Here is a 14,578-nt window from a genome sequence, read left to right as displayed (position 1 = left end):
ATTTGCTTTATTGCTGCTGGTGTTCCCTGATATGATCCTAAGAAGACAGTCTCAGATGAACCAATACCAATAACACAGTCTTCACTGGATTGAATCTGGGATTGGTCAACATATGACAACGGTGGCATGCGATGCATGTGAAAAATTGATAATGTGGGGAATGACTAAAAAAAAGATTGAGAACCCATGACTTAAAATATACTGATATTTCTGTTAAATGCTACTACCTTACGGGAAATATCAGAAAAACAGATCTACAAAAAAGGAAGACAACTGGTTTATCAATTTCAAAAGTATAAACTGCAATATGTGCAAGTTGTGTGATTATCATTTCTGTCTCACTTTTCTGTACCATAAGTCATTGCAGAAAAAGAGAGAAAAAATGAAACCTACCCAAATTGTCCGCAAAGTTCGTTCTCTGAAGGGAAAAGTACATTAATTAATTCAGTACTACAAAAAATATATATTATACAAATCATTTAAAGAACCCAAGTATGCTAACGAATGTTAACATGATCTAGAAGTGAAAAAAGGTTAAGGTATTTAAAAAAAAGAATCTTCAGATGAATATAAAGAGAGAGAGATTTGGTTACCTTTATTGATCCAGAACTACTATGTTTGCTGAACCATGAAAGAATATGTATTTTTCAGTTTTCAAACCTATTATTATTATTATTATTATTATTATTATTATTATTATTATTATTATTCCAGATGAGGTTCACCCTGTTAAAATACACACAATGTATCACTGCATAAATACACGATATTAGGTCAAGCTTTGAAAGAAGATATATTTATAATATATACAATTATTGTTGATAGCAGAGAATTCGAGAAAATACTAAATACTGATATCTACAGAAGCATCCTAGTGCCAATTAAAAAAAAAATGTTTTAAAAAGTCATACGTAATAGATAAGAAGTTCTGTAGGAGATTCTTTTTTTAAAAAAAAAATTGGCACCAGGACGCTTCCATAGATATCAGAAATACATTTGATATACAATGTTATTTTTTCCATATTTGTTAATTACATTCGATATCGAGAGTTTTATTTTTGATACCATAAGAGAGGTTTAAAACAGCTGCAGTGGTCTTTACTTTGCTTTCAAAATAGGATGGAATGTAAAACCGCTTTTTAGAGGGCGTGCGCTTGTCTGCCCTTGAGTTCCTCACTAGAGGGCAGCAGTGTTACAATAATATATTTTGGCTGGATAACACCGTGACACGATAGACAACAGAGTGGAACGTCGCATATCCGACCGTCACATAACCGCCCTGCTAAATAAATAAATAAATAAAGAAAGAAATAATAAAAACAGGCTACGAGAGTAATGGCATCGGCAGCAAATGCAGCTTCAGCCTTTTGGTGAGTTTCCCTTTAAGAGAGGCGGGCTGGGTGCGTGTGTCAGTGACGTTTTAATACACCAGTCGAGTAAGCTTTTTTTGTGCAATGTGTTTATATGTTTGTTTTATAGCCGAAGCAATATTCAAACCGAGCTTCTTATCGGCTGTGTAGGCAATATCAAGAAAGAGTGCAAAGTTTTGTGACAGAGATATTAAGAAAGCAGAAACCAGGGAGGCAGGGACTTCTAGAGTTAAGAAAGAGTTTTAAGTTTTGCGTGGAGATGGCTTATAGCAAGCTGCATAGCAACACTGTATTTGTAGCATAATTAATCTCGTTTACCTTTGCTTACATTTAAATAAAAAATGTCCCCATGTTTAAAGCGTGTTGTTATTGTTCAGTAACCTATTTATGGATGTGTAAATGCTTTTTCTATAGTTCGGCCTACACCCCATGTTGGAAAACATGGAACAAGTATTGAATAGCAGTTTGCTACGCATGAGGAATGACGGCTGTATTCATGTTATTTTTCTGAAAAGTGATTTAACATTGGATAGAAAAAACTGTTAGTTCCAAAAATGCAAGCACTGCTGTAATAGATGAAGGCTGGCTATATATTCTGGGTATATAGATACTTGCACTGCATTGACTCCGAGCAAGCAATAAATAATAGCAGCTTCATTGAGCAATGGATGGTAGCAGAGAGCTGAGAAAAACACCAAGTTAACATATATTTAACTATATTTAAACAACCGCACATTAGAAGTAAATTGAAGGCAATATGGTAGAGAAGTTACCCTGAAGTTATGACAACTGAAAAGGATTCTTTTGTGTCAAAGCAAATGACTGGCCAGCAGCACAAGGTTGTACAAACAAGTCCTTTGACCTCCAGCCCTGACATGAAACTAATTAAACAGGTTTTTGCTTAGAATATACAGCTGGTTTATGAGGGGGTCATAAAGCTAGTCTTCAGAGGGATCTGGAAGGAGCCAGACACTTCAAAGGGGCTGATAAGAGATCTGTAGATTTGTATAAACTAATCAAGAGAAACTTGTTTTTTCCTGATTGGAGTGCACATGGTACATAGTGACCAGAATAATGCATTGTCCCTTTGCCATTGGTTGAGTGTTATAGGAAGAGGAGGAGAGAGACACCTATGCAGAAGGGTATTTAATGTCATGTAAAAGATGTAACAACTGGTAATCGGTTGTATACTTGGACTGGTTTCCCTGCATGTATGAAATAAACTTAACACTGATTAAGAAATGGCGTCTGTGCAGTTTCTTAAGAAACATCGATACTCACGTTTTAAGTTACATCACCCCAGTCCACAGGGGGTCGGATAAGCGACGTTCTTCTGTATTCAAAAAATTGTATCTGTATTAAGCCTAATGAAGAGCACATACATCGCAAGTAAATCAATTCACACCACAAAACAATAAACAACAAAATGAATCCTACTCCTTTGGTGGCAGTGACTATTTTTGTTTCTGACTGTATAAAGTCTTTATAAAATGTTTTTTTTTTTTTTTGGTATGCAGCCTTGTCGAAACCTATTTGTCGAAACCTTTTTTTAAAACGCGGTGTGGCACTGCGGATTAAAAAAAAAACACAACAATGCATTCAAATTTCAATTCGATACACGAAATGGTGACCGTTATTAAACTATTTATTTCTACTAGAGTTAATAGAAAGATGACAACGGAAGGGTATTGGACGTCCAATGTCATTTGAAAGAGGGCAAAATATTACGAATCTAAATAAAACTTGAAAATGAAACTAAGAAGAAAACAAAACAATGTATAATAGCGATCGCTTGCATTCTTTTAATTAGTGTAATCGTATATATAAACGGAAGGGTTCCATCATGGTTTTTTCCTCTTGTTTTCTGTTGCCAAAAAGAAAGAAGTCACGTGATGTATAGCGGTCTACACCCTCTCAGATTATATCTCTTGAGCTAGAGCCGGACCAGCCTTAAGTGATCTGGTTTGGAATAGAAACAACAGTAACAAGCCTCAGATCTGTACAACATTTTGAGGGAAGGAGGTTGCAAACTTAGGGTAAGTTTAAATTAAATTCAGATGGAGCAGGATTTGTTATTACAGCATAATTTCTCCAAGCACTGAATTTGAATAAAACGTCTAAACAACGGGTTTTTTTTAGACAAACCTATCGAGAGCCTCGTTTTTTTTAGTTTATTTTTCATAATACTGCAGGCTATATTTCATGTTCGCATGTACGGTGTTTTCGTAGGCTAGTATTGTGTGTTATTTGTGTAATTAAACGTACATGTTGTGTTTTTTCCCTCCAGACTGTGTATATATGGTTAATAGTTTACTATTTATGATGTGTGCCACGAAAAACGCCCGAGCTAAAAAAAAGAAAAAATGTCGTGGTTTCATTTAGCACCGGCGCTAATATATCTGATGCAGCCTACATTACCCTTTCTTGTCGGTGCACGTTATTCTTTTGTATTGCAAAATAAATAACGCTACTACAAAAAATAAGTCATGACTTTTGCGGCTGCTGGGAAGCCCCTTACACTTTACCGTACACACACATCACCGGAAATATTATTAGGCTGGGCACATTTATACCGAGCGTTTAACTTGTACTGTGCAGTTCTTTTTAAAGCTTAGTTTACACCTCAGTTAATACATAACTGTAACTGTTATACCCCGCTATATATTGTTTGTTAATAGCAGATTAAGTAGATATATTTTTCACACAGAAACAAACCCTTTACTGTCGTGACGTTATGTCATTAAACGGAACACAATAATAATAATAATAATAATAATAATACTAATAATAATAATACAACTATTAGCTTTGACCTAATTAGAGACGAACATCTCACAAATAACGAAGAGGAAGTAACACTTGTTGCTTTTTTAGTTTTAACGACAACACGTCTTTTAAGCAGATGTCACAACACATCGAGGTGTTGGCAAAAGGTTCGTATGCATCCTGATATTTATACATAGTATATATTTAATAATTCATCATTATTTATTCATTATTTGGCAGGCGCCTTTATCTAAGGTAATACAAGGTTGCACTGTTAAAACAATATTTAAATACAGTATAGTTTAAGTGCAAATTATACTACTAAAATACAGCATAAGATGCAACCGGTTAGGATTAAGACAATGTATATATGTACAATTATGCAATAGTGAAGGATAGAGCTTCAGCTGAGAATCCAGTAACATGGTGCTTAGATCAGTTCATAGTAAAAACAAGTAGATCAATAGATTTACAAGTAGTCTAAACAAACTTGATTTTTATTATTTATTATTTTTCATATGTTTTACCTGAGAATTCTGATCAAGGGTTTTGAAGTTATGAACAAATATTGCATAAACCACTTGAGATGCTGACTTCATATTTTCATTGTTATTTTAACTCCTGAAATAGACCTGGGTCCTAATGTGTTTGTCACATTGTGGTCTTGGAAATTATAATGTAGAATTAAATTATCTATGTTAAGTGCAATTTTGGGTTTCAAACAAAATGAACCATTTTGTAGCAGTAATTTTACAAAGCTGATGTTATGTAAAAGGGTGAGGTTATTTGAACATCGTTGTTTTCTTTCTAAAGCAGAAGCACTGTATGTATTTAGGTAATCAATCCAAGCAAACTACATTTTCAGTTGTTTCACTGTTTGATTTTCTCCAAGCAGCATTAGCATGAGTTCCCATTATCTCTCTCAAGACGCATTGAGAACTGCACAGGGAAGAATGGGACGAGAGCAATGAGGAAATACATACATGAGGGGCTTCGGAATAAAACTAATATAACTGTAAAAAAAATTAAATAAAATACTCTTCTTGTGTTCTTCATCTTCTACTTGTTAATTTTTTTTTTGTGTTTTTTGTGTTTTTTTTTTTAGATAAATCATGAACCCTAAAACAAGAGTTGTTGTCATCATCACATTCTCATTCATACTGTCCTTTTGTGCTTATAAATAGTAAGTATAATGTGCTTTATTGAACGGGTCTTTTAGCTAATTAAATACTTCCTGAAACCCTACCTGTCGTGCACTGTTTTTCATTAAAAATAAAAAGATATCCGATATCTTCAAGAAACCTAGTATGATTCCAGCTTGCACACCTTACTTTGTAGGTAGTCTGTAACATCTGCAGGTCCTCAGGTCGGTTCCCTTGCATCATCAGGGGAAGCAGCCGGTTTGATTAATGCAAGAAATCATAGTCATGTATCACATGACTATGGTCATGGTTTTTGTGCTCAGTCTCAGTTCTGTTTCTACTTGTTTGAATTTCCGGCCTCTTGCAATAAAGTACTGAATCAGCTTCCCTCTGCTGTGTTAATGCATCTCCTGATTATTATGAATTTATTCTTGTGTTCTTCTATAAGCAATACAGAGTAAGTATAACATGCTGGACTTAAAGGGCCCTTTAATTATTAAATACTTCCTGAAATCCTACTTAAAAGTACGCCCAACACTTTACCGTTGCTCTATCACAGCAATATATTTTTATTTGCAGATTCGTGGGTCGTACCTCTCTCAATGTTCGCCCACGCGTTTCTTATAAACACTGCAGCAATGATTTGTATGTTAAAAAACAGAAACTTTTCAAAATGTTCTATTGGTTTCTTGAAGGGGGGCCCTATCCAATATATATAATTAGGGTGTTACTCCCATATAATAATTTTTTTCACCCTGGGCAAAATTCTCAGAAGGTCACTGTGCAACAAATATCACAATTTCTGAGAATTTTGCCATCTATCTTGTACTGCAAACCTTTTTACATCCTGTTTCTTTTTCTTCATGAAGAGCCCTTGAATTGAATTCCTGAAATGTTTGTTTTGTGACTTCAGAAAACCGTTGCCAATGAAACCTTTGGAGTGAATGGCTTGTTCTTTTCCCTTGTCCTCTTTAAACTATTCCTGTTTACATCATTACTAATCCCAGCATGTCTCTCCACTGTGATTGCATTTGCAAACTAATACTAACCTCATTAAGCTGCAGCATCAGCCCAATATTCATTTATTTTGCAGCACAGACAAGTGGTCGGACTTCAAACCTTACCTACCCAGTATTTGCAAGACCTTTAACTCTAGGTAGGTTGCCCCAGAACTTGTGTGACATTAGTGTTGATATCTATGTGTTCATGTGTTGGCGATCTGTTTGATCTACAGGCAAATTCAGGTCTCGGTGAGATGAGAGAAATAAGTTGACTTAAGTAAAGATGGTTTTCACAAATAAAATACACTTTGGTATTCGACAAATGTTTTTTTTTTTTTTTTTTTTAGCACTGTATGTAGCCTTTTGCTGGAAAAAAAGTTTTTAATAAATACAGCGAATGTGCATCGTAGTTTTAAAATGAAATTCATGTGCCTTCCTGCCTTTGCTTAGTACTTTTTGTATGTTAAAAAAAGTGTAGGGATGGTATGGTATTATTTTTATTTTTAATTTTTTTTAATTTTTAGGTTGGTTGAAAACTCAACCTCAAATCCAGATCCTCAGAACCAGTAAGTTTCCACATGTTGTATATGGTATAAACTCCTCTGATATTATGAGTGCAGCCCATGTATTTCATTTTTATTTTATTTTTTTTAATTTTTTTTACCTGCTTTCACTTTTGTTTTAAAAGTAAAAACCACAGGCACATTTATAACTCATTAGTAACTATGTATATTGCTCTTTGTGAGTGAAGTTCATCCAGTCATGCACAGTTAAAGTTTAATGTATCTGAGCTGTACTTTTCTGCAACACCTGTATTGGTACTGACTTTTAATAAACGTCTTTGAAACCATGTTTTAAAATGAAACGCTTTCAGTCCATTTCCATTTAGGATAAGTGAGAAACTATCATTGCAGGACTGGTTTCTTCCCAGGTAAGTTTACATTGCAATTGTTTCTCCCTTGAAAACATCAACGTTGTCAACTTGATGTGCAGATCTACAGCTATGGCCAAAAGTTTTGCATCACCTAGAATTTTAAGATTGAGACGGAATACAAAATAAAAAATAAAAAGATCTATATGAACATAATTAAGATCTTTTATTTAACATCATGTAATCAAAGAAACTACAAAATGATATTGCAAAAGTCTACCAAAGCCATAACAGTATTCTAGTATTTCATGTTAGATTTTGATATGTCATATTTTTCAATCTCAGTTTTTCATGAATCATATAAAATACTACAAAACGTTATGTAATTTGATATGTTAAAGGGACAATATTCAGCAGGTTTCATTCAAATTTATGGAGTAAAATGAACATTTTATAGGGTGATGCAAAACTATTGGCCATAGCTGTATTTCTTTAGTTAACTGTCATGCTGTGAAGTTTACAGTTTGCGACCAGCCCTGTCTCTCTATTTAATTCAATGTAACGTTTGTTCTTTTGGGCACATATTCACAATATGTGGGAAGTGCTGCCAGCCTTGCTATAATATAATGGCATTTATCCATAATGGAAGGTATAACGAGTGTCGACTGTATCAACATGCATCTTAACCAGGTGTTTCTAAACGCATCTCTCTCTCTCTCTCTCTCTCTCTCTCTCTCTCTCTGCTGATTCCCGGACAGCAATAAAGTCGAGTTGCGGACAAAGACTCCCTGGAATGCCCCTATTCTGTGGGAGGGGACCTTTAACAGGACCTATTTGGAGGAGTATTACAGGAACAATCCCGTGACCATCGGGCTGACTGTGTTTGCACTTGGAAAGTAGGTGTTTCTGTTGCTTACAAACACTTTTCTTAGATTTTTTTTTTTTTTTTTGGGGGGGGGGGGGGGGTATGAGAGCACTGCTTTCTGTTTTTGTTTAATTTGTTTGTAAAAGTCATTTTAATTTCTCACTAAGAAGATAGAGCACTAAATTACCACACCCAGGCACTAAATATCTTAATACCGGTATCCCTGATCATAGGCGCCTAACCCATGGGGCAGAAGGGGCACGTGCCCCCCCCCCCCCCCCCCCCACACACTTTTTACATTCATTATTTGTGTATTATACCTTGTTGTGTTTGGCATTGTTGCTTTAAAATAATTAAAAGTATTCAGTGGATGGGCCACATTTATAAATAATCACAATAACTTCTCCCTACACGAACATATTGGTTTGACCCAAGGTCTGCACCGTGGCTAAAGTTAGCTAACAGTATGAAAAAACTTTAAGTGAATGTGAACTCGGCAGGCGGTCAGGAGAGACAACTGCACGAAATACTAATACTTAAATATAGGCATATATTTTGTATTTATTACTCACAAAAATATCTGAAGGAAAAGAGAGAGTAAGACCATTATTAAAGAAAAAAGTTAAGGAAGAGAGAGTATCAGACCGTTTTTAAAAATTAAATGTTGGGTTTTCGAATTAAGAATTTGGGTAATGCTGCCGCGGGACATGAACAAGTTCAAGTTCAATTCCCACCAAAATCTTTTATTTTTAACTTGATTAAGCAGTAGTAAATATATCAAAAAGTGGCACTTCAAAACCACACAAGCCTGATTTTACTTCAATAAGCTGCGTATTGGAATTATAGATGCTGTACAGCATTGTGCCGATATGCCACTGGAACTGGTTCTGCCATTTGGTGCTACTTGTGTTTGTATTTAATAAATGCTCAGTTAGTAGATATTCTGTATATCATGTTGAAACACCTGTCCAATTTTTGGGGTTTACTATTACAAAAACTGTAACTTCAAAAAGATTGAACAGTAAAAATTAGGTTTTCCAGAGCTTCTTGGCAAAAAAATATTTTTTTGCCTTTGCCCCCTCCATTTTAAACAGTTAGGTGCCCCCGTCCCTGATGAGACAAATGCAGCACATTTCTAAAGAGCAAGCCGTCTCACAAGTACAGTGTTTCTTCAACAGCATATATTTTGTAGGCTTGTGAAACTTATCTGTAAAAATGTGTTTTTGCAATGGTGTCTGCCGTAACTGCTTTTTTAGCATGCTGTAAGTGAATACTGGAACTAACTTGTTACTTCCTGGAATGTAAATGTTAACCAGGGAACAAGATGTTGCATGTTTTCTTCATGCTTGGCTGGCGCAGGCAGGTGTAGATTACAGGTTGCAAAACAAGTAGGCGGCACCAAGCGATTCTGCATCGGAGTACACATTTCTCACTGAGTCATTTATTAAATATTTCAGCTGGCTGGCACTCATTTGGCTTTATATAGCCAAGTTTAATTCCTCAACAAAATGTATATATAAGAAACATGCCATGCCTTTTATTTTATGAACTTCGCTATCAAGTAAAAATACATTTAATAAAAAATAGTGTTCGGTCATGGCGTAACAAATATCAAAAAGGAATTAAGAATGGAGATCAGGAAACAAAACTAGTGTGTGTATCTGTTTATAGCTACGAGTTGTTGTTTTGTTGTGGTGAAACTAACCAAATATCTCTTGCTGTCACACAGATACCTGGATAAGTATTTGGAGAAGTTTCTGGCCTCTGCAGATAAATATTTCATGCCTGGCCACAAAGTTATCTACTACGTGATGGTGGATGATCACTCCAAACTCCCGTACATTGAATATGGAACCAGCCGCTTCTTAAAACCCCGGGTTGTTACAAAAGAAGCCAGGTGGCAGGACGTCAGCATGATGCGCATGAAGACTCTGGCAGACATGCTGCAGGACTTCATCAAGGACGAGGTAGACTATGTGTTTTGCATGGACGTGGACATGGACTTCCGTGCGCCCTACGGGGTGGAGACACTGGGGGAACTCGTGGCCCAGGCCCAAGCCTGGTTCATGAATTTACCCAATACTGAGTTTACCTACGAGAGACGACCCGAATCCAAAGCATACATTGAAATGGGGCAGGGCGACTTCTACTACCACGCGGCTGTGTTTGGGGGAACCCCGTCACGGGTTTTGGATCTAGTGAGAAGTTGCTATGCTGGTATAATGGAAGACAAGAAAAATAACATTGAGGCTGTATGGCATGATGAAAGCCATCTCAATAAGTATTTTTTGGAACACAAGCCCACCTTGATTTTATCACCAGAGTACTGCTGGGATTATAAGATACATACAAAAATGGAACATGTCAAGTTGGCTTGGGCTATGAAGGACTATGCAGAAGTAAGGGACAATGTTTAGCCAGCAAAGAACCAGAACTGGGAACTGTTCATATCATTGAGTTTTAAAATCAGTTATACCAAAGACACTTGCTGATGAGCTGTTTGTATTTCTCATTGTACAGGGATTTGACACTTTTTTTTTCGCTGTCTGGACATCAAACAATGGAACATAATTTCTCTGTGGAATACCCAAATGCCTTATAAATTAGGAGCAACCTGTCTGAATCTGATGAGAATAAACATTTCTGTTAAAGATTTAGTTCACAATGACATATGAACACACAGCAGCAAATGTAACTCCAATTTGAATGCTGGGTTGAATTGGGAACAATTGGAAAAGGGGTAGCCATAATCATCTCTCCTGCAACTGATTTCAATGTCTTAGGTTTGAAAGGGATATTGGCACATAACATAGGTGAGTGGGTCCATGGTTTATTTGCACTATTTTTTTAAGCACATTTACAATCCTTTTTTGTAATGAAGGTTTGACTTGAGATGCAGCAAACACAAGTCAAGAGTACAAGTCTGTTGTAGAGTTCTGGGTCTGTTTGATAGACCTGTTTGCTTAATAACCTTTTATTCTTGTTGTGATCTTGTTGAGGATACCAAAACCACTGGCGGGAGGGAGTGTGTCTCAAGGATGCAGGAAAGCAAGGGGTAATGTGTTTGATTTGTGCTTGTTTGTAACTGGTAGGGCTTGTGATGGACTGGCAGTCTGGTTTCCATGTCCCGTTGAACACAGCGTATGACAGATTAGAGTTGTCCTGGAATACCAAGGCGGATTTGAGTGCTTTTATGCTCTGTTAAATTAGAGTGCAATGTGATTAGTGGAATACAGTACATTTAGAATTGTAATATATTTTTTATACTGGTTTGTTGTAAGGATATTGTATGTTTTGAATAGAAGAATAAGTGGATGTTGGAAATACTGACAAAGGTTAAAGAAAGTTTTATGATTGTCTTACTTACGTGTCTCCCCACGTCACTTTGGTTCATGGGTAACAATCAGGTTAATAATAAAATGGGGATAGGTAATATAAGGATGTTATATTTTTGGTATTTATTACAAAATGTGATTTCTGTGGAATATATATATATATATATATATATATAAAAAAAAAAATATTTATATATATATATATATATATATATATATATATATATAAATATATATGATTATGCCTTATGAGATGAATAAATAAATAAAGATCCTTGGCAAGGGAATGTGACAATAATGAGTGTCTCTGTATGTGTTTAAGCTGCTTCTGATTAATTAAGTCACACACTATATACAGTAATCTGTTGCATATCCGCCTGGCGTGGGACCAGAGTAAGGGCGGATATGTAAAAAGGTGGATAAATGAATTCTGTTTTAAATACCATTATACACAGCTGTAACAATTACTATTGTAGCGACCTGGACAACCTGGGGGCTCAGAAGACCCGCTGCTGTGGTTGTTGTGTGTTGTACACATTGTGTGTATTGTTAAGCTGGTATGCATGCGAGTGTGTTTGTGCAGCCGGGAGTGAATGGGGTTAGTTAGATTGCACGGCTCTGTGTGTGAATGGTGGACTGCACTCAGTAAAAAAGCAGGCTGAACCACACTGTTCAAACGCCTGTCCAAATGTTGGTTGAATAAAGCTGTAGCATTGCCATTTACATCACACACAGAGTCTGGAGGTCTGTGCAGCACTCTGCTGCAGCTTGAGATTGTTTACATTCGGCTTTCTCTTCAAACACAAATGAAAGACTCAGTCAGGCTAGGCAGTTCAAGGAGAGGCTAATTTTAGTAAATGATTTCCCCTTGTAGGTGGGGAGTGGCTCGATCTCTTTTGATAAATAGAATGATTCAATTACATTTAGCAATAAAATTGACATAACGTTTTTTTTTTCTGTACTGCACCTTTTTTTTTTTGGTTTGTTTACAGGTATTACAAGGGCACGGGAGGAGGCTGTGATGTGTGTTGTCATGGGTTCAGGTTTCATTGGTTTTTACTTCCTGCTCATTTAGATATCGGATTTAAACAGATTTTTAACAGATGGAGTTTTCATTCACATTGCTTGTTGGTAAAGTTGCATTCAGTTAAAGGGCTTTTATAAAAAGATCTTACACCCACACAAATAGAATGATGATTCGGGTTCCACTTACATAATTCTATAAAAAAAAACTTTATCGAAGCGTTTAAAAAAAAAAAAAAAAAAATTGATATAATCTAAAAGGGTAGAATATGGAGCTGTTGCAGCTGGAGAGCTAATGGATATGTGTGTTCTCTGTTTCAGCGCATTACCTCTTCCAAATGCTTATATGTAAGAAATTGGATTTCTAAAACACAGTTTACACATTTATAAGCGTTATACCAACTGTTATCGGTGTTTTCTGAAGTGAATTGGTAAAAAACAATCCTCTTGTAGGACATTTCACTTGAATATCTGAAGCTTAAACATTTGGTATGAGGTTACACAGTTACAATATATACAGTGCCTTGCAAAAGTATTCAGACCCCTGACCAATTCTCTCATATTACTGAATTACAAATGGTACATTGAAATTTTGTTCTGTTTGATATTTTATTTTAAAACACTGAAACTCTAAATCAATTATTGTAAGGTGACGTTGGTTTTATGTTGGGAAATATTTTTAAGAAAAATAAAAAACTGAAATATCTTGCTTGCATAAGTATTCAACCGCCACACATTAATATTTGGTAGAGCCACCTTTCGCTGCAATAAAGTCTTTTGGGGTAAGTATGTACCAGCTTTGCACACAGTGTCGGAGTGATTTTGGCCCATTCTTCTTGGCAGATTTTCTCCAGGTTGTTCAGGTTGGTTGGACTACGCGTGTGGACCGCAATTTTCAAATAGTGCCACGTGTGGACCGCAATTTTCAAATAGTGCCACAGATTCTCAATGGGATTGAGATCAGGACTTTGACTGGACCACTGTAGGACATTCACCTTTTTGTTCTTGAGCCACTCCAATGTTGCTTTGGCCATGTGCTTGGGATCATTGTCCTGCTGAAAGGTGAATTTCCTCCCAAGCTTCAGTTTTTTAGCGGACTGAAGCAGGTTCTCTTGTAGTATTTCCCTGTATTTTGCTCCATCCATTCTTCCTTCAGTTTTATCAAGATGCCCAGTCCCTGCTGATGAGAAGCATCTCCACAGCATGATGCTGCCACCACCATACTTCACTGTAGGGATGGTGTGTCTTGAGGCATGGGCGGTGTTAGGTTTGTGCCACACATAGCGCTTTGAGTTTTGGCCAAAAAGCTCTATCTTGGTCTCATCTGACCACAAAACCTTTTCCTACATTGCAGCTGGGTCACTCTCATGCTTTCTGGCAAACTCTAGACGTGCTTTCGGATGGTACTTTTTGAGTAACGGTTTCTTTCTTGCCACCCTCCCATACAGGCCAGTGTTATGCAGAGCTCTTGATATGGTTGACTGGTGCACCATTACTCCACTCCCAGCCACTGAACTCTGTAGCTCCTTGTGGCAATGTGCCCCGCCCCTGTGTGCATGTGTGTGTTATATGTTGTATGTTGCGTGTGGTGTGTTAAATGTTGGTGTATTGTAATTGGTACACGGGATATAAATGGGTGTGTGCAGCACGAGGATTTAAATTGTATAATTATATTTAGGCACGGGATCACTTCACGTGCATTTAAAGTATGTAACAATATATGAGCACGGGGTTGCACGTAATGAATTCACGTGCTGGGATTCAAGTGAATAATTAATTAGTAATTGAATCCCAGCACAACAGTATATATAGAGACACATAGCACTCACTCGGGGTTGGGTGTTCGTTGAGTGGAGAACGGGAGAGAGAGAAGGACAAAGTAAAATAAAGTAAATTAAATTGATAGTTGTTTTCACTCACCGTGTTTGTTCGTTTGTCTGTTTACTGTTTAGTACGTTTTTGTTCGTCTATTTATTTTGGCCTCAAGTGCCGTGTCCGGTGTTTTTGTGTTCTCTTATTTTGTTTATTAAATGCTGAGCACAACCAAGTGCTCAGCTTCACCAACCTCACTGTCTTTGTCTGTTGTGTGTTACTTCCTGTTTCTGGTCTGATGCCACCCACAAAGTGATTGTTGGCTTCTCTGTGGAAACTCTCACAAGTCTCTTCTTGTTTGAGTGCTGAGTTTTGAGGGACGGCCTTTTCTTG

At 36.6% G+C, this 14,578-nt stretch overlaps 1 protein-coding gene across 3 annotated transcripts; it reads left to right on the top strand.

Moving 5' to 3' along the window:
* Positions 1-1,229: 1,229 nt before the first annotated feature.
* On the top strand, positions 1,230-11,518 carry LOC117422696 (N-acetyllactosaminide alpha-1,3-galactosyltransferase-like). 3 transcript variants are annotated; one of them, XM_058986914.1, is made up of 7 exons: positions 1,230-1,370; positions 5,242-5,319; positions 6,372-6,434; positions 6,804-6,845; positions 7,154-7,210; positions 7,909-8,046; positions 9,745-11,518. In XM_058986914.1, exons 2-7 carry the CDS (start codon positions 5,249-5,251, stop codon positions 10,430-10,432), a joined length of 1,059 nt encoding a protein of 352 aa, XP_058842897.1. In that variant the 5' UTR covers positions 1,230-1,370; positions 5,242-5,248; the 3' UTR covers positions 10,433-11,518. The 3 variants fall into 3 exon arrangements, with proteins under 3 accessions (XP_058842897.1, XP_033893850.2, XP_033893849.2); XM_034037959.3 differs by lacking the exon at positions 1,230-1,370 and adding an exon at positions 3,251-3,406 and having other exon boundaries at positions 7,169-7,210; XM_034037958.3 differs by lacking the exon at positions 1,230-1,370 and adding an exon at positions 3,251-3,406.
* The last annotated feature ends 3,060 nt before the right edge of the window (positions 11,519-14,578 follow it).

Source organism: Acipenser ruthenus, chromosome 15, assembly GCF_902713425.1.
Source record: "Acipenser ruthenus chromosome 15, fAciRut3.2 maternal haplotype, whole genome shotgun sequence".
NCBI classification, from domain to species: Eukaryota; Metazoa; Chordata; class Actinopteri; order Acipenseriformes; family Acipenseridae; genus Acipenser; species Acipenser ruthenus.
The sequence above is the reverse complement of the archived record's forward strand: the minus strand, read 5'-3'. Positions and strand labels throughout refer to the sequence as shown.

Bases quoted from the DNA above. Each gene is read 5' to 3' on its own strand.
- LOC117422696 (XM_058986914.1), top strand. From the start codon at position 5,249: ATGAACCCTAAAACAAGAGTTGTTGTCATCATCACATTCTCATTCATA. The intron at 6,435-6,803 runs GTAGGTTGCCCC...TTTAATTTTTAG, and splicing joins TGCAAGACCTTTAACTCTAG to GTTGGTTGAAAACTCAACCT. The intron at 7,211-7,908 runs GTAAGTTTACAT...ATTCCCGGACAG, and splicing joins CAGGACTGGTTTCTTCCCAG to CAATAAAGTCGAGTTGCGGA.